Genomic DNA, 20,433 nt, shown 5'->3' with positions numbered 1-20,433 from the left:
TCAAAATGCTTTTCCAGCAAAAAGTCGAGTCTTGCAAATGCATGCATGCACAGTTCAAATATACACAAATCGCAGGGAGCAGTGCCTGTCGATAAAAATCACTACCTGAGCTTTTGTTTCTTGAATGTTTTTATTTGGACTATTGAAACATGACAATCGTTAGCAAGCTTTGGAGTTCTCTAGGGATGAAAACGCACGGTCGCTTTGGCGTCCTTTATTCCCTGTTTCAGCCAGGATTCAGCCAGGATCGAACGCATGCGTTTTGCCGAATGTGCGTTCGATCCTGGCTGAAACAGGGAATAAAGGAGGCGAAAGCGACCATGCATTTCCGCGCTAGAACTCTTCAGCAGACTGGATGTTCAAAACAAAAAAAATGTGTTGCACTGAATGTTCGACTTGCTGAAAAGTTCTAGAGAACTCCAAAGCTTGCTCACTGTTGAGATATACTAGGACAGGAGTCCCCAAGGTGTTGCCCATGTTTGCCATGGCACCTGCCAACACCTTTCGTGGCACCCACCGAGTGTTTTAAGAAACAGGGCAGGGCTGGGTGAGGCTTCTGCCCAGCAAGACTTCTGACTGGAGATTTGATTGGCTGTACAGATTTTTAAAAAACGTTGCTTTGGCAGAAGCTGCCACAACAGCATAAGAATCTTCTCTGTGTGACTGATGGTAAGCTGTGGCAGACATTATGTGGTGGGCTCCGCCTCCTAAGGAATCATTTTGTGGCTGCATCCACCATGCTATGTCAAAATCCCAAAGGTACCCGCAGGCTCAAAAAGGTTGGGGGCCCCATACTAGGATCTCCCAGATCCCAGTCTTATACTTTAACTACTACACCCTGCCGGCCTCACTTGGAGGGACAAGGAACTCCAAAGCCAGTGATAGGATATAATGCTTTTTTCAAGATGAATCAAGAGATTCGATGGGATGGGTAGACAGATGAGGCATTAAGAACTATGTGTTCTTTGTAACATATAATCTCATCCTTGTGGAGCTGGAATATATGAAATTGGCTGGGCTGTTTTTCAGGCACTACACACTCAACTTCCTAAATGACAGAATTGTGAGACAGATTTAGACCCAAATAAAACTTTGCTGAGCCATACAGACATGTATTAAATGATAACTCTTCATCCTTTCATGAAAGAAATAATCCCTGCAATCACTGGAAACTGATAAATGCAGGATATTATGAATTACTGAATATATTTCAGTTATTATTTTTTAAAAATCCTGCAGTAATATTTTACTGCATTGGGAACGGAGTCTAAATTATCTTGAACAAAAATAAGGCACCGGGCTGGAAAGTTAAAAAATGTTTCCTCCATTTCATCCTAAAATGATAGGATAAGAGGTTTTGACAGGACGTTAGCTAAAATCATTGGTAAAATAAAATAAAATAATTCTGATGCTAAACGAAAACTTTTTATCAGTCTTAATTTTCATAAACACCTGCATCATATGTATTTTTCCTCTGAAACTAGCTGTGCTGATACAACAGTTTATACTGGATGGTGCAAAAGTGTCTCTCTGCTATTGACAATGTGACAGAGATCCAGACCTAGCAGCTGCTGCCCTTGCCCCACACAATTCAGCAGAAAATGTTGGCACCTCTGTGCTATAAGCTGACAATTTTTTATAATGTGGGAAGACCTTATACAGCTACTTACAATGCATTCCCAAGCTTATACTCTTCTAAGTCCATTGAAATCAGTTTATTTACAGCCCATTCTTGAAGTGGGGGGCTAAAGCTCCTTATGAGCCAGCGTGACCCCATGCCGTGTAAGTGCCACCTGAAATAAGGTGACACGTACACTAGCGCAGGGGCAAACACACCAGTGTCCGGGCGCCGCCGGCCCCTGCCGCCAGTGCAGCCACACTGGCAGAGCTTTCCCAGAAGGCAGCTTCCACAGCCCTTTTGCCCTGGAAACGTCTCCTTGAGCGGCGAGGCTGCGCCACCTTTTTTGGTGGTACAGACTCACTATGTGCTATGGGGCACTTCCCCCCTTTTCATTATTTTATTTTTAAAATTGCTTTTTTTGCCTCTGTGGCGGCTGGAAAGCCTCTGAGGAGGTGGTGCGGCTCTGCTGCTCCTGTCCGCCACAGATCTACCCTCTCTTTAGGATTGCATCCTTAGAAGAGCAAAACTTTGCTTAGGACTGCACTCTTAAAGGCCTTTTGGAACATTAGATGCTGTGTGAGGAAAGGGAAGGTATAAATTCATATTAAAGTTTATTTGCAATAAAACAACAAAAATCTTATTCTACAAAATAATTTGAGGTATTATGAAACATACAGTTTAATCTTGGACAAATTAAAACATTTTGGGTGCTTTACTGGATCACTAACTTTAATAAAGTATTTTTGATCCCTCCCCACTCTTGTTCTGATAAAGAGAATAACCTTAGAATAACCTTAGACAAAGCATAGCAAAAGGTATTTTTATAAAACTGCATTTCTTCCATTTTAAAAGTAAATAAATTTTACAAAGAAAGAGGAATGCACAAAAAATACTTTAACTAAAAAGCAATACAAAACAGATTTTAAAAAAATCATTAAATACAGTAAAAGCAAGTGTGTCAAGTGAAATGGACGATCTATTTCTGTTCTAAAATATAATCTCTACAATATATTCATATGAAGATGCAAATAAGGTTATTGTTCAGAAAACAGTGCAGTGTTATTTACACAATTCAAAAAGCTGAATTTCCACAGAATATGGTAAAACCAAACCGAAGTTGTTAGTACAACAAATGTAAGTTAATGCATACAAGAGTAACTTTCTCCAGCTACTTGTATAACTAACAGCCCATTCCTGAAAAACGAGCTGAAAGTCCATAGGAGGCAGCATGACCTCGCCGCCAGCGTAAGTGCGTGTAATCGCACGATTACACGCACTTACGCTGGCGGCAAGGCCAGGCCCACTGGGGGCAGAGTACCTTGGGACCGTGCCTCCCAACTCCGCCGGCGCGGCCTCTCTGTGACGCCGGCCACAGCGTAGAGAGGCCGTGCTGGCGCAGGGGGGCGTTCCGGGGGGTGGGCCGGGAGGAGGAGCCGCCGGTTAGGCAGCTCCCTATCCCGGCTCAGCCGGATACGCCGGCAACAGCGGTGCTGTGCCTACTTTTGAGCAGGGGCAGCCTCACTGTTTTCAATGGGGCTTTTAGCCCCGGTAAAACAAAAAACAAAAGCCGCAAAACGGCTTTTTTTTTTTTTACGGCATGTGCGAATTGGCTTAGGAATGCGCTGTTATACTTTCTCAGAAGCTTGCACTTTCTACAAACAGAATAAAAAGAAATGATGAAGGAAAAAATTCTGTATAGAATAGGTTTTTATACCCTGCTTTTCTCTACCTTAAGGAGTCTCAAAGCAGCTTACAATCACAATCCTTTCCTCTCCCCACAACAGGCACTTTGTGAGGTAGGTGGGGCTGAGAGACTTCTGAGAGAACTGTGACTAGCCCAAGGTCCCCCAACAGGGATCATATGGAGGAGTGGCGAGCCAAACCCAGTTCTCCAGATTCTGCCGCTGTTAACCACTACACCTTTCAATACATGCAATACATTTCAAACTGAGGAGAATGCTTCTGGACAAAGTACTTTGTTTAAAGCACCGTATCCTTAAAGAAACGACAATGAAACAGAATAGCAAACCCAAAATATTGTTAGATGTATGGACCCATCTCAATTACTGTGAATAACACAAAGGAGTCTATCACAATTCCAGATGGGTAGTTGTGTTACTTAGTTTGGAACAGCAGACACAAAAGACAAGAACAAAAAAGAAGTGGTACCTTATGTAAATATTAACAAAATGTATTCCTGCATAAACTACACTTCCCATGAAATAGTACCTCCCTGACATTATTTCGGCTTGGGAAAACAACACGTGCTAAAAGGTAGGAGCCCCCCCACCCCCACGATTGGGAATTGGGATCCTATGGCACTTTTCAATGGAGTTATCTCCGGAAAGTGTCAGTTGCAATATGGCTGTTTCTCCCTGGGGTGAATTAATCTAAGTAGTAATGTGTAATTTAGCACAGAAAATATAGATCTTTTTCTGAAGTCATGTAATCTTGCTGGGTTTATTATATCTCTTCCAGTGCTTATCATGGACGTGCAAATTGTGAACATTTCCTGCTCTTCTCCCAAAGACCTGCTACTTCAAACTAGCCTGTTGACAAAAGGGGAAGCCGCACAGTTCCACAACACCTGGCTGAACTATATTATTTCTCTTGCTATAGATTAACACCATTAGACTTCTACATTTCTCAGTACATCAGAGCCCCCTGCAGACATTATAATGTACACATATTGAGTCTGTATACCAGAAATACATTTTGTTCTGAAAACCTACTGATTTATGCTCAATATGTATATGGCTCAAACATCTGTTCACAGTGACTTCATGTATTTACATATGCTGCTATAAAGTTTGTGGGTTTATCCTTATGCTAGGATTTGTCCTAAAAATTTCTCAAGTTAGATAAAAGTAAGAGGCAGGCAAAAAAAAAAAAAAAAAAAGCGAACATAAGCAACAATTATACGTGTCAGGTTACATACAATTAATGTTATATAAGTCAGAGTAACCACATAAATGGCATCATAGTTTTAGTAGCAAGCATCAGGAAAACAAAACTTGGTAGGGGACGATAAAAGTTAATACAGACAGGCTCCACAGGATGTATGTAGCTCACGCTCTTGAGTAGTGCTCTATTTTTACAATATATTATTTTTTTATTATTTACTTCATTTATACCAGCCTTTTCCCCCGATGAGGATCCAAAGCGGCTTGTGTTGTTCTCCATTTTATCCTAACAACCCTGTGCAGCAGCTTGGGTTGAGAAGTTTGGTCATTCTTCCTAGGAACTTGTTTCTACCTCCTTGTTCAACACTGAACAAACAGCAAGTAGTGACAATGGTATACAATGCCAACTGATTTAGAATATTATTCCTAGGGTTTGGCTGACCATGTTGTACACAAATACAATGTCATTACACGTACAACAATGCATACTATTAAATGCATGCAACAGATGCATGCAGAGCAATTTCTATGACCAGACCCCGAAGTTATCCAGGGTCTAGTCCACATGTGTAGTTTGAGATTGAACATGTTTACAGACTGTCTTATGTTGCATTGTGTGCGAGTTCACAGTGACGAATGTATGCATGTATAATGTGGCAACTGCACTGGTTCAGACTAATCCATTCACAGTAATGCCAAGAATAGTTTCATATGCCAAGCCCCACAGGTGTGAACTGGAAAGCCCATCCTAATGCGCAAATTCAGACCACTAGAGGCAACAAACTGGTGTTTCCACTTATTTTGCCCAAATGCTTGGAATTAAAGCGATAAATACATTCTCAATCTGATCACACAGTCTAATACACTTGAATGCAATGAAATGGCAAATTGCTAGGTCAGCAACAATGGATTGGAATAACTTCTAGTACATCCCATCCATAGCACTTACATGCTTAAGACCAAGCTGCTCCTTCCTAAATCTAAACCTTTGGCAAATGGGTGCTGCCTTAATTGCATAGCTAATTAAGCAAGCATTAAAACATTTTTTTGCATAGTATTGAACAAGGGTGCAGCTATCACGCGGTCTGTTGACAAGGCTGACTGTGAATAGAAATGGCCGTTGTTGGCCTTCATTTGAATTGCAGGACCTGAATAGCAGCAACCAAAATGGCTTTGTCTCTGCTCAGGTACAGCATATCAGTAGTAGCAGAAACACCTTGGCCTGTCATTATAAACACAATATGAAACCCAATTTATTAAAATGTGGACAGTAGTAACAATGCCATCGAAACAACCAGCAAACATAACTTAAATGCTTTTTCTATATAAAGAAAAGCAAACTACTTCTGGAAGAGCAAAAGTGTAATATTCTGGGAAGAGTGTTTTATAAAGTAAAGCGTTTTTGTATGTTTTTTACTGGCAGTTAGTACATATAACAAATGTTTTTGCTTAATATTTAAATACAGGCTTGGGTAAGAGTAGAAACCTACTTCTCCTGGTCATTAGGGAAAGCATAGAGCTCTGAAAGGATTGGTTATGTCCTGAGATAGCCTAGATTGGTGACCTAAAAGCCTGATTTATGGGAAGTTCAAAACTTCATGGCTCTTTGGGCTGTTAATGACAGTTGAAGAGAAACTTGGAAGGTCCAGAGAAGTGAAACAGCCAAGGATAAGGTATGTAGTAAAGACTCAGAAATATCAGTGGCATTCTTTCTGGCCAGATACTGTTACTAGTCAATTTGAATTGCCAAGCACATTTTTATCTGTTTTAGACTATGGCTACGTGCTTACAGTGCATTCCTAAGGAGAGATACTCCAGTCTAAGCCCATTCATTTCAATGGGCTTAGACTGGAGTAACTCTCCTCAGGAATGCACTGTTAGTGTTTGTTTTGTACAGTTTGTTCAGCAATACTAATACTTATTTATTAGTAGGCAAAACTTCCTTTGTGTCACAGGCTGTTTCCGCACCAGTTCCTTCAAGCTGATTGTCAGCGTGTTCGGTCTCCAAGTGTTGGAATAGTATTCCAATTTTCTTATTACACCCTAGTTGTTTTCCCGCTGTACCCCTCATTTCTGAAATGTTACACTGTCAGATCGCACTACCAAAAAAAAAACAGGATAGCTGAGCAGAGGGCGTGGGGAGTGCTGCGCCACGGAAATGTTGCGCGGGTGCTCCCCCACCTTCCCTCCCTTTTTTGGTTTTGCGTATGCGTGCTCACGTTGCAACAATGGCCCTTTTGCCAAGCCTGCGCCAGGGGTGGGGGTGAACCTGGAAAGGCACCGGGCGAGGCTGTGCTTGGCAGGCCAGCCCCGAGCCTTTTAGAGGCGTCTTCCTGGTGTATGAATAGCTGGATTCACTAGCCAGCCAAATGGATCTTTGTCCCAACATTAGATAATAAGATCAAGGGAAAAAAAATTAAAGACAAGAAGGAAGGAAATGGCTGCCTGGAAAAGAGGAAAGTGGAGGTAGAGGGGGATGGATCGATACAAGGGGAAGACGGGAAAAAGTGAGTGTTAACAATGGGAGTAGCCAAACTGTTGTCAGCATGTTCGCACCCCCAGGGAAGCCGTCTTAGCAACGGAGAATCCAAATAAATTGGCATAAAAGGGTTTGGGGAAGAAACGGTGATAAAACATTTCCTAATTCAGGGCTTCTTAAACTGTTTCCATTCGCAACCCCATTTCGCCTGAAAAGGTTTTACGCAACCCCGGATATATAGGTATATAAAATAGGTATACAAATCAAACATTTACTGATAATAAATCGCGACCCACAGTTCAAGAAGCTTTGTCCTAAATGGTATAAGGTGCGATCAACAGGAAATGAAGTTTTACAAAACGTTTAAAATGCTGGGTGCGGTAACAGTCACAATCTGTCGTAATTGTACAGTGTGTTTTTTACTTCATATCTGAAAAATTAATAAAATATTTTTTAAAAATACAACAGAGATAGAGTTAGGGTCTTTTTGTTTACAACTCTGGTACACGTCTCTTTTTTCCTTTTTAGTTAGAAAAGTTTACAGACAGAATAAAATGATTTTAAGGATAGTTCTAACAGTGGTTTAAGAAATTAGATTCCTCCTCCATTTTCTTAGCTTGCTTTTCAATTTGAAATTATTAATAGCTTTCTAAGGTTACTTCAAACAAAGCAGTAAACCACCAGGCCTTATGCCTAAAACCTCTTGGTCCAATTGAGGCATGCTTTAGGATGTTTTGAGGAAATAAAAAGCCTCAAGTTGTGGCAGTTTTTTTTCCAGATGGTAAGATGATGCTTCACCATCCCATAAGGTGGAATTTGCAGAAGGATTTGATTTGATGGATAGAATCACTTGTTTGAGTACGGCAAGGACAGATATATCTAAGAATTTATGCATGAGTACAACTAACAGTGCCATCCTAAGCAGGTCTACTCAGAATCCCTCACAGGTCTGTTCAGTGGGGCTTACTCCCAGGAAAGTGCTATTAGGTTTGCACTGTAAGCCTAGAGTATTATACAATTCTTTGGGTTTTGGAATAAAACACGAAAGTGATGCCTTCTGTGTTCTTCTGAAACACCTCCTGTTCCAGTGAAGCAGGACAAAGCTAGGTTTGGTTCTTTGCTTTGGAAAAGTGATGCTTTGGTGAAGAATGGTATGGGCACCAGAGAAAACACTGGCAGGTGCCAGGGCACCCATAAGCACCATTACTGGGGATAACTATGGTAGCTACTGCCTTGCTAGGAATATTTCTGGAGTAAGGATTTCCTACACATATTGTAAGAGTGAGGGGATACTTCAGGCCAGATGTGAAAAGCTGCAGGATCAGTCATTTGACAACTACAGTCTTCTATCCCCTCAACAATGGACTGGCTGGGGGGGGGGGAGGGAATCAGAAAACAGTTTGTGGTACAAAGAATACAGAATAATGTTTGTGGTATAGATACAGAAGTATGCAAGAGAGATAAAGCAATCTTAGGGATGGCTATTACAGATTTGATTAAGGGGTGAGTTTATTTTAGTTTTTCCTTAATAATTGTTTAGTTTGTTTTTCAATTTGAGATTATTTGTACTCTCATAATATTTCTTCAAATAAAGAAGTATTGTATTAATCCCTATTTATCTGAAAGGATGACTACTCCCCAACCCCAAGAATGCTGTCAAGACAAACAGGGGTTTACCCTAATTTTGTATACAAGTTACAGGTATATATGGTAATAGTAACCTTTGTGTATAACCTTTTCTAAAGGAGTGGAAAAGAGCAAGAGTCCAATATTACCTTAAAGACTAACAAAATTTCTGGCAGGGTATGAGCTTTCTGAAGAAGTGAGCTGTGGCTCATAAAAGCTTATACCCTGCCAGAAATTTTGTTAGTCTTTAAAGTGCTATCGGACTCATGCTCTTTTCTACTGCTATCGACACACAAACACGCCTACCCATCCTTTTTTAAGGGGGTCAACTTCCATTCAGAATCATCTTCCTTTCAAGTAAATACAGCAGCTCTCCGTACTACAGAATCTAGCCTCAAACAGTGTAAAGTACTGACAGCCTCCTTGATATTTTAAAAACTTACATAGCTCTACTGCAGTATACTTTAGAGCAGTGCTAACTGGCCTGGCTCTACCTTGAAACTTTGATATTCATATTATACTTTCTTCATATAGATAGAAATATTAATTGATTAGCAGGAAGTGATTCAGACTCATATACACGTAAGAAGGTCCCTACAGCTGGCAGGAAATACCTGGTGTTACTCACAGATCACCACCTGCCATGGCAGGCACAGGAACGCTATGGCCTTTTATGCAGGGACATTTCCCTGCAATCACCCCCGCCGACTGCTTCGGGACTTCTTTTTGATTATGCATGCCTTTTCTGCCCGTCAGAGGTCACCTCGCTCTCCCCATGCGTTGTGCCTGTTTTCCAGATGCTGTTTTAGTCAGATTCTGGAAAATGAGGGCAAAACACACGGGGAGTGTGAGAGCACCTCTGATGGGCAGAAAAAGAATGCATAATCAAAAGGAAGCCCTGAAGCAGTTAACGGGGGTGATTGAGGGGAAACATGGCTATGGCTCAGTGGTAGAGCATCTGCTTGGCATGCTGAAGGTCCCAGGTTCAATCCCCAACTTCTCCAATGAAAGGGACTAGGGAAGTAGGTGATGTGAAAGACCTCTGCCTGAGACCCTGGAGAACTGCTGCTAGTCTGAGTAGACAATACTGACTTTGATGGACCAAAAGTATGATTCAGTATAAGGTAGCTTCATGTATTCATGTGTCCCTGCATAAAAGGCCTTTGTGTATAGATTAGCTCCAAATTATTCAACATACAAGGGCTGTTCCATACATTACACAGAAACAGAAACTTATGAAAATACATGTCACTTGTGCTTCTTTCCCTACTTGTAGAGGATCCCTCCTAAGATGAGATCTAAGAGCTACAGGTGATTTTTCAGCATACAGACCTCACTGTAATTGCTGGACAAGGCACAGATAAACAGACTTTAAAATAAATAATACAGTTGAAGTGCTTTGCTTTATCTGAACAATGAAATAGTAGCCGCCTGGTTAGATTTCACTTTGTTTAGCTTCTTTTGAATTTTGCCTCCACTTCCGAATAACAGTTCCGGAGCTACTAGCTATGACACAGAGGGCCCCCCCTACTGTCCACCAAGTTGGTAAGTGATTGAGGAAAAGAATTTGAAAGATAAAAGCAAACACAACATCCATAGTTTTCATGATAGCAACTGGACCTGCTTTCTCTATTTGCAATGCTTTTGTAAGAAATATCTGACCACCCAACCCAAACAGTCCAATTAATATTAGGAGAAATCTATCTTTGCCACAATGAGGCAAACTCCATGCATCTATTACAAAAAGCGCTATTATGCAGACTATTAATCCAATTACTGCATAATACCAAATCGATAGAAAATAGTGCACAGATTTCCCCATCTTTCTTAGTATAACTAAAGTTGAAGCAGCAGCCACTGCACTTGTAACAGCTGCTATTGTCCCTTTCAGATGATCTGTGTAGCTCCCATCAATTCCTATGACTTTGGATCCAAACAAGAAAGGCGGCCTTGCAATCAGCACCACTCCAACGATTGTGAACAGGGTGAAAAGAAGATCCCAAGGACTGTATTTCTCCTTCAGAAATATCCAGGCCAGTAGTGATGTGAATACTGGACTGCTGAAAGTAATGACCGTGGCATCGGCAAGAGGCATTACTTGATAAGCATAATAGAGAAGAATCATTGCACCAGAGCCAAGTAATCCTCGGAAGAAGAGAATGACTCTTTTGCCTTTTGGTCCCAGAAGTCCTGTCCTAAAATGAGAAGAAAATCACAATATTTGTCTCATGGCTTGAAGATTTCACAATCAATTATCAATTACGCTAGGCAATTTGGATCACTGTGGAAGTTCAATATAACCAGGATTGTTCTAAGGATAGAATGACAGCATCAGCTCTTTTGTGCAGGTCTTACTGATATGCAGACTGTTCAGTTTTAGTGTACTTATGATGAAAGCTATATAACATCTGCAATGTGCAGAGCTGCAGAACTTTTCCAGGTGGTCAGGGACCTATTGGGTTCTGGCCTACAGGTGTAATTGGACTGCTCTGCAACCCGCTGTGATAATTTCGCTCAATACTTTGTGGACGCAATCCCTTGCATTCATTCCAACTTGGACTCTGCATTAGCAGTGACAGATCAGATGGTCCCAGGGTGCTGATTTGTCCAGTTGAGAGGGACACCTTTCAGCTTGTAAAGTCTGATGTGGACAGGACCCTTGGAGGTTTGAGACCTACCACCTGCTTGTACAACCCTTGCCCCTCCTTGCTGCTTAAATAGGCCGGGGGGGGGGTAGTTGCTGGTGGACTAGGTCTGGGAGAAAGAAAATGCCTCTAGAGAGGGGTGTAGTCGCCCTGTAAAGAAATCCACTTTGGACCCAGGAGAGTTGAGAAACTACCATCTAGGCAAGAGGTGTCAAATTCGATTGTTACGGATATGACATGTCACTTGGTTGGCCAGCTCATGCCTCACCAGCCCAGATCGAGAGTGTGTTTGTGGGGTGGCTGGCTTGTGGGCCGCGTAAGAGCTCTCAATGGGCCAGATCCGGCCCGCGGGCCTTATGTTTGACACCCTTCATCTAGACTCTAATGTTCTTTTCTTAAGCAAGATGATATATATACATGCGTGTGTAATGTTCTGAAATGTTTTAATGTTGTGATGTTCACTGCCTTGGGGTCCCCTGTATCGAGTGGAAAGTGATGTTTTAAACAAACAAACAAATGAAACATGCCTTGTGTTCTACTTCCGTGTGCAATGGCCAATGCAAATAAACCTGAAAAAAACCTTAAAATGACTGTTTTAGAAGCGTAATAAACCCGTTGGATAAACTGGTGACATGTTTCTCCTTTCAAAGCTCAAAATCAAGATTTAATTCTAAAGTTCAGCATTTAGGAAGTGAGTCTGGATATTCCCACTCAAGGAAAACATAGTTGAGAACAAAAAACAAAAAACCCTGCTTCATCTCAAATTCTAATCTGAATACACAGAACAATCTTATGCAGTTACTTCAGTCCAAGGCCATTCCGTGGTCTTAAAATGGTGTAACTTCTTAGGATCACATTGTCATTTAGATGACAGAAAAGTAATAGAATCAGTTTGTCACTAAATGCCACCCCAATAAAGATCATGCAAATAAGAATGCTAATTAAGGGCTGGTACACCCTGGCAGGCAGCCCTTACATGAGTATCCAAAGCCAATTTTATTTAAATCAGATTAAAACCATTATTTACAGTGTCATCCAAGCGCATACACTTATAAGCCCATTGACTTCAAAGATGTAGCTGTGTTTAGGATGATGCTGTTAAATAACTAGTCAGATGTGGGCTTCGTTTTTACAAGCTACATACCAGAGATATCCAACCTTGTTGAGCCTATCTGCATTGAAATTTTGACAACCGTTAGTGGATGCCATCATGAAATGGCTGCCATGGAGGCAGCCATGGGGGTGCTGGGGCCAGTCACAAAATGGTGGGAAGTTCCTCTCAAAGTGTTCTCTCACGATGGAGACTGTTTCCAAATGAAGGCTCCCTGTAGACCCAAAGGAGATGTTTCCTGTGCTTTTCTAAAGGAGAGCCTGCTCCACTGAAGAGGAGGAAAGCCAGGACTGGCTCTCTACCATGGAGAACAAACAAATGGGTGCCAGGAAACATACTGATGGGCATCATGTTGGGGAATCACTTGTATACATGTTTTAAAACATTTATTCTGATTTTTTCAGATTAATTTTGCAGCAATATCAGAAAAACAAGTGGTGATTTGGTTATTTTATTTACCCAAGCTAACTGAAGCCATACCTGTAAAGTCACTGGGAAGTGAACCATCTCTAATACAACAAGCTAATCTTGGAGGATATTTCTGCCATGCTGTTTTAAGAGGACAACAACTATCACCAAACACATTTAAATTGTTTAACTAGAAGAACAAGCTTATTTATTTATTTAAATTTTATACCCTGCTTTCCCCTTGTGGCTCAAGGTGGCTTACAATTCCAGAAGATAAAAATATTTTTTAAAAGATAACAACACTTATCTCCTTACCACCACTCAAAGATCATGCCTGCACCTTAAATCCTGTTAAAATATGCAGCTCAATTAGGAAGTATTCATCTTCCTTTCATATTATTTAAAAGAGAAGTTTTCCTGATTTTCCAGTTCCCCTTTTCTCAAATTAGAATAAATTAGTGCAAAAGAAGAAAACATTTTTTCTACATCCATAGAAGATAACAATGTTGTTCACTGGATTGTCACTTAAATGCCTTTGATGAATCCAAGCATTTTTGGTAAATGTATTTTTGAATAGTTCACTCTTAGCTCTGAAGTTTGTTGGTCAGTTCTTAATAAAGCAATCAGAACAACTCAGTCATGAGTTCCATCACGTCTTGTGGGAAAATTAATTTTGGGTTTTCCTGAGCCAGCGTGCTGTAGTGGTTAAAAGTGGTGGACTCTAATCTGGAGAACTGGGTTTGATTCCCCACTCCTCCAGCTCCTCCACATGAAGCCTGCTGGGTGACCTCGGGCCAGTCACAGTTCTCTCAGAACTCTCTCAGCCTCACCTACCTCGCAAGGTGTCTGTTGTGGGGAGAGGAAGGGGATTGTAAGCCGGTTTGATTCTCCTTAAAAGGTAAAGTAAATCGGCATATAAAAACCAACTCTTCTTCTTTGTTAGAGCAGCTGCTTCCCTGGAGCACTGAAGTCACTGACTGAAAGATGCATCACATGAACACTACAACTCTGTGTTACTAGTTTGGGGCTTCTAGATTTCTTCTCATCTTGGGTACATTTGCAGCATTGCCGATGATGAAGCTGCGTACAAGATATTTGAATTATTCCTAGTTAGTTATAGTATTTTACTACTACTTCTCTTAAGCAGTCTTCTGGGTGTTCACTTCCTGATGCATCACTGGTTTCTGTACTGAGGACATCCCCTTCTTCTATCGCCATGCAAAAATATATTGGATAGTTGTGGACTCAAGTTAACAAGTGTCCCCTCTAAATATTCTGCACATTGTTGAATTTCTCTCTTTTGTACTTTATCCAGCAATTTGGCCACAATATATGTTCTGTTGGCTGGTTTATATCCTGGCTGTAATGAACTATGAAAAGAAGACTTTATTGCATAGACAGAGAGCAATTTCTTCACCGATTACATCTTGCCGGTGGCCTGTTGGTTCTTACTACGAATTAATGTATGGATGTTTCTGGATGATAGAATGTTTTCTTTCTTACTGATGATATACTGTATTTATATGACATACATGATCTGATTAGAATAGCAGTATTATTAGAATATACATTTGAAACTGTAAATAGTGATGTTGTTGAAGGTGAACTGTCCTCAGAATCCCATATGAAGTTGAATCCTCCTAAACAAAAGAAGTTAATGCAGTTAGTTACTACCATGCTGCTCGTTTAGTATTACTCATTCCATACACTGGCACTGTGTACAAATTTAGTAATAAAACCGTAATAGAAAGATCTGTGTATTTCAGACATTATTTTACATCACACAATTGCATCGACAACAATTACGGCTTTGCTCGTATGTGAGAACTCAAACACAGATCTACCAAAAGGTTTGGGCCAGGTAAGCCAGGCAGTCTTTAAGAAAGAAGCACAGAACAAGTTTACTAACCTGAAAGATCCTGGAGGTTCAGATGTACTTCCACCATCAGCTTCGTTCTGAGAAGGAGCATGTCTCATGTTGTTTCATTCAAGCAACCAGGCCTTGCATTTCTTTGCTGCAGTTTGCATTTTGCACACATGCCTGTCTTATCCGCAGGTGGAGGAATTTCATTAAAACATTCCCAAATGAGGTCTCTTTTATGACTTCCTGCTAAGTTAGGCTTCCCCTTCTAAAAAAACACATAGACACATGAGACTACCTTATGACGAGTCAGACCTTTGGTCTATGAAGTTCAATTCTGTCTACTCTGATAGGCAGTGGCTCTCCAGATTTCTCAGGTCTTTCGTTAAGTGATCCTTTTAGCTGGAGATGTTAGGGATTAAATCTGGAACTGTCTGAACGCAAAGCAGGTTCTCTACTACTAAGCCACTCCACCTTCCCCCAGAGACTACATTCAGTAGTTTATCCCTCAAGACTTTTGGAATATTCTGCTCAATCAGTTCCACTTACATTTGTAATGCCTGCCCCTCTTCACCTTGCAGTTATCTCCTGACTCCTTTATTCCCAACAACCCTAAATTCATGGGCTATCTTGAAATTTTGAAATAAGTTAAGGGCTTAACACTGCCAACAGACCAGCAGAGGGGCAACAGAGCTAATCAGGTTTGTTCTTGCCATATACTGCAGTTAACACACATTATTTTGGGAGATACCAATCGCATTAGAGTTACTCAGTTGACCAAGTTTTCAAACTACAGATCTTCCAAATAGTGCACCAATTCTCAATGAGTAGAATAGGCTTTTTTAAAAAAAGTTTATATAAAGATGTTGTCTCACAGTATATAATTAGAAGTTTTAATCCTCATTCCACAATGACATATTTGAGCTTTAAGATATCCTAAAGGTAAAACTATCTTTATACAGTTATTAAAACAGTTAACATAATAATCTGATTTACTTGTTTACTCTCAAAGATCTCCTGCCTTCTGCAGAAGACTTGCCATACAATCATGTCATATAAGCTGCTACAGGCTTTTGTGTCATCTGCAAAAGGCAGGAAGTCTTCAAGAGTAATCAAGTATTGTTTTCAACCTAATAACATGATTTGAAATTATTAATAACCACGCTATTTACCTCGCTCAATCTAATTGCATTATAAAGCAATTATACCTACCCTTTCCCTCTAGGCATAATACTCACTTGTAGTATATTAAACCAGGAAGAACAAACACCATCTGGAACACACATCTAATGGCACTGGTTTCTACTGAATGCACATCTTCAACCTTCTTTAGAAATAGTGAAGCCACTGAGAAGAAGAGAGCAGACAGCATTGTATAGAACAGGCCAAGTCCCGGACAGGTCTTTTTCTTGTTTATTCCTGCAAGAGAAGGATTGTAATTTCAGGTTAGCAACTAACAATTTAACTGTAATTTTTTGAGTTGTATTTAAAAAGTTTACACACACTATTTAAGTTTTGAACAATTAACTTTGGAGGAGGGGGAGGAAACAAACACTATACATTTATTGCAGCTGAAAGCATTAAGAGTAAATTTTGATATGATAGTGTTACCTCAGATTAACAACAGTTTGGGTGACCAAGTTGGTGTTCCTTTCTAAAATACACCATCCAAGGTTATTTTTTTAAAAAAACCTGCAGACGTACTAGGTACATTTAACTGGTGCATATGACTATCTCCTTTGGGCCCATAGCGGACAGTCATTTTGCAGATCTCCTCTGTCATTATAGAGACCTAAGAACTATCCTGATTGTTTACCAAAATCAGAAAACTATAAGCTCACCAAGAAGCCTAGAGTTCTACCCATCAAATATGCATGTGGCAATTCTGAAGAATGGAGAGAATAGAGAATTTCCTGCTTTCATGGAGTACTTTACATGCTGTAACTATTGAGTTGAGACACCTGTGACAACCATATTAGGAATGCAACTCCTTCCCCATTGCGTTACTGTAAATAAACTAGGCTCAGAAACAGTGACGCTCCACTGTATGTTAAATAGGTGAGCAGGGATTCAAACTGAGATGTCCTCTGCAGAAACTGAATATTATTTCCACTAAGCCATGTTGATGTTCTCCAGTCCTGTTTTTAAGGGAAAAGGCTAAAACAGTTTTCGTCCCAAATGGCTGGTAAGGAAGTGGAAGGGGAGCTGCTAGATGGCTGGTGTTGGCTGTTACAGTGCTGCAGCACATGAATGAATGATAGAACGAAAGGGGCCAATGAATCACCACAGCAGTCATAATGACCATGCCCCCAAGAGCCAACATGGAGTTACTGCAGAGCAATGCATAGAAAGGAAAAGACAGAAAAAGACAGAGGAAAGTATACAAAAAATGATGATGTGTGGAAGCTCCAGTCAATGCACACACCTCTGCATTTGCAGTGAAAGCAACATAAAGAATCCTCACAGTGTGGAAAAGCGTTAAAACATCTATCTTCACTGAATTGCAGTATGACTGAACCCAAATAGGATTTCCTCTGCTTGTTAATTGGTTATACAGTGTGAATCCCCACTAACTTACCACCAATTAAAGGAAGTTATCATCCTAATGCATGCCCTGACCTGGATAGCCCAGGCTAACCTGATCTCATCAGTTCTCAGAAGCTAAGCAGGATCAACCCTGGCAAGTATTTGGAGGGGAGACCTCTAAGGAATACCATGGTTGTGAGGTGGCAGCAGGCAATGGCAAACCACCTCTGAACGTCTCTTGCCTCGAAAACCCCACCAGGTTTCACCATAAGTCAGATGTGACTTGACAACAAAAATAAATAAATCCTGATGAATAAATACTTTACTTTGTCCATACAGCATCAATAAATCCCTGGAATCATAAAGGTGCAATACTAGTGATGCAAAAATAATATTTTCCCTCAAAAATGTATAGAATCTAAAATGATTGTGGGGGTTATGATACTCTTCTCAGCTCTTGTCAGTTGCTAGGTAACTTGGAACCATATCTTGAAAGCTGAGAAGCAATGTTTGACAACATTCAACAACTGTGAGCTCAAGACGGCAGAATTCATAGACTCGTGTTTAGGCCACGAGAGTTCCCAGGAGATCTGCCATTAAAATCTGTTTACAAATCACAGTATAGTCTCAATCTGAATCCACTTAAATTTATTGGGCGCACTGAGGAGTTTAAGATCAAGGAGCAAAAATTCTTTGTTACAAAGAATCAGCCATGGATCTTATCAAAACACTGCAATTGTATCAAAGTGCATACATGCAAAAACCAAAACACTCCCCCTCCATAAAAGAAAAACATATCCTTATTTTTAGAACGTTAATGCCTGTATATCACATGAAGTTGTTTTTTGGTTCCCTGTAGTTTTAAGCTTTTAAAGTTTCTGCCCTTTCACCAAATCCCAAGGAAAAACAATTTACACACTGCAGTTACTTTTGCTAACGACACAGCAACCAGTAGAACACAGGTTAGGTAAAAAAACAAAGGATTACTTTCGTGTGCCTCTTTTAATTTCTAAGTACATCATGGTTATATAATCTTTGCAAAGTCATTTGCTATTGGTTTCTACCACAGTGTGATTAGATTAGAGCTAATTCCCAGTTATGAAGCTCCCTGGGTGACCCTGGGCCAGTCACGCACACTCCCAGCCTAACCTACTCCACAGGGCTGTTCTGAGGATAAAAAGGAGAGAGGAAAACTGCTAATGCCAGGCTGAGCTCTTTGGGAAAAAACCCACAGTTAAAAGCAGATCTGGTCATTAAGGAAAGAGTGTGCAAGCTTTGCGTGGTTAGCAGAGGCCCTTCGACTCCCCATTTCGCCCACAAGCATGAGTCAAAAGGGTAGAAGAAATCCACTCCAGCCCACCTTCTGTTAGATGAAAGCCCTTTATGGAGGAAATAAGGTTGCGTTAAGCAACCTTGAGGACAGAGAGGTTAAAAAAGCAGTGGTGGGGCTTTTGCCTTGGCATTTTCTGTGCACAATTGGGTGAAAACGCATGGGAGGTTTTGCCTTGGATTTGCCGCTCTCTAAATGCACATTTCCCCCAGGCAAATTCTCAAAACTCAAAAATAAGCCCCCAGGCAGAGTTTTGAGAATTCAGATGGGGGAAAATATGTATCTAGAGAGCGACAAACCCAAGGCAAAACCTCCCATGCGTTTTCGCCCATGTGCGGAGCGGAGACACTTCCTGCGCTCAGGTGGCAGGCAGGCATTCCGGGTTAATTGGGGCAGAATAAACAGGTGAGCTTTTTAAAGTTGTAAAGTTACGGCAAAGGAATAGGGTTGCCAGGTCCTTCTTCGCCACCGGCGGGAGATTTTGAGGGCAGAGTTTGGGGAGGGACTTCAGTGCCAGAGAGACCAATGGCCAAAGCAGCCATTTTCCTCCAGGTGAACCAATTTCTTATCGGCTGGAGATCAACTGTAATAGCAGGAGATCTCCAGCTAGTACCTGGAGGTTATGTAACAAATACTCACAGTATTGATGACAATAAGCTGAAGAAAAAAATCAGTACAACTCACTGTATTCAACAATTCGTTAACAACGGGCTAACAAAAAAACAACCACAATAAAGTGCAAAATTACACACAAATTATATACAAATATAGTTATTTACAGAGTAGTTATCACAAGCATAATAGCAATCTCCAGTTAACCAGGCAACAGTCTGTATCCAAGGCAAAAGAAGAATTCTTCAAATCCAACTGTGGACGACAATGTCAGAAAAATGGCATGAAGTCCGAAAAACGGCACGAAGTCTCCTCCTTCTTTGGATTTTTTTCGGACTTCGTGCCATTTTTCTGACATTGTTGTCCACAGTTGGATTTGAAGAATTCTTCTTTTGCCTTGGATAGAGACTGTTGCCTGGTTAATTGGAGATTGCTATTATGCTTGTGATAACTACTCTGTAAATAACTATATTTGCATATAATTCGTGTGTAATTTTGCACTTGATTGTGGCTGTTTTTTGTTGTTGTTAGCACGTTGTTAATGAATTGCCGAATACAGTGAGTCGTTCTGATTTTTTTCCTTCAGTACCTGGAGGTTGGCAACCCTACAAAGGAAGGATATGTAGGCTTTTGAATATATACATTCAAATATATCATTTTATACCCACACACACACACATATATAAAATAAAAGATATAAAAACAACAAACAGCTGGGGGGGGGGGCGGAAAGAGAAAAGTCTTAAGCGGACTCGAAGGTTTTTTGACAGAGAGCCTGGCGTCCAGGGAATCCCTCCGCGGGAGCAGCAGCAACACGAGCGTCCGCCCGCCAGCCTCCTCACCCACCGGGCGTCCAGGGAATCCCTCCGCGGGAGCAGCAGCGGCAGCAACACGAGCGCCCACCCGGCTGCGCAGCGTCCGCCGCGTCGTGCGCCGGGCCCTGGCAGGGCAGCGCGGCCTTTTCTTCGTCGTAAAGCGCCTCTGCCGCCTGGCTCGTGGCCCCTTGCCCGGCAACGGCGGGATCCGCGCCGCCCACTTCCCCGCTCGGCGGCTGCACCATGAGGGCTCCCGGGCGGCTTCCTTCCAACTGCCGGCCGGCGAGGAGCCGGCGACTTCTCTGCGCATGCGGCCTTGGAGACTTCTCTGCGCATGCGTCCTCGGCGCCGGCCCGCTCCCTGGGCCAGGCGGGACGAGTCCCTGCGAGGGCTTTCCCTGAGGGCTTTCTCTGCGCATGCGCCCTCTGAGCGGGGTCGTGGCCCCAAGGGTTCAGCTCCCAGGCCGCCTGCTGGGCGCCTCCTCCCTCTGCCTCGT

General features: G+C 41.5%; 1 protein-coding gene across 1 annotated transcript; it reads right to left on the bottom strand.

Moving 5' to 3' along the window:
• Positions 1-10,064: 10,064 nt before the first annotated feature.
• SLC35G1 (solute carrier family 35 member G1) lies at positions 10,065-20,182 on the bottom strand. The gene is made up of 3 exons (XM_056849536.1): positions 19,969-20,182; positions 15,893-16,073; positions 10,065-10,824 (listed from the first exon to the last, which is right to left on the bottom strand). The coding sequence occupies exons 1-3, from the start codon at positions 20,180-20,182 to the stop codon at positions 10,065-10,067; spliced, it is 1,155 nt and encodes a 384-aa protein (XP_056705514.1).
• Positions 20,183-20,433: the final 251 nt, after the last annotated feature.

The sequence above is a fragment of the Euleptes europaea genome, chromosome 5, assembly GCF_029931775.1.
Source record: "Euleptes europaea isolate rEulEur1 chromosome 5, rEulEur1.hap1, whole genome shotgun sequence".
NCBI classification, from domain to species: Eukaryota; Metazoa; Chordata; class Lepidosauria; order Squamata; family Sphaerodactylidae; genus Euleptes; species Euleptes europaea.
The sequence above is the reverse complement of the archived record's forward strand: the minus strand, read 5'-3'. Positions and strand labels throughout refer to the sequence as shown.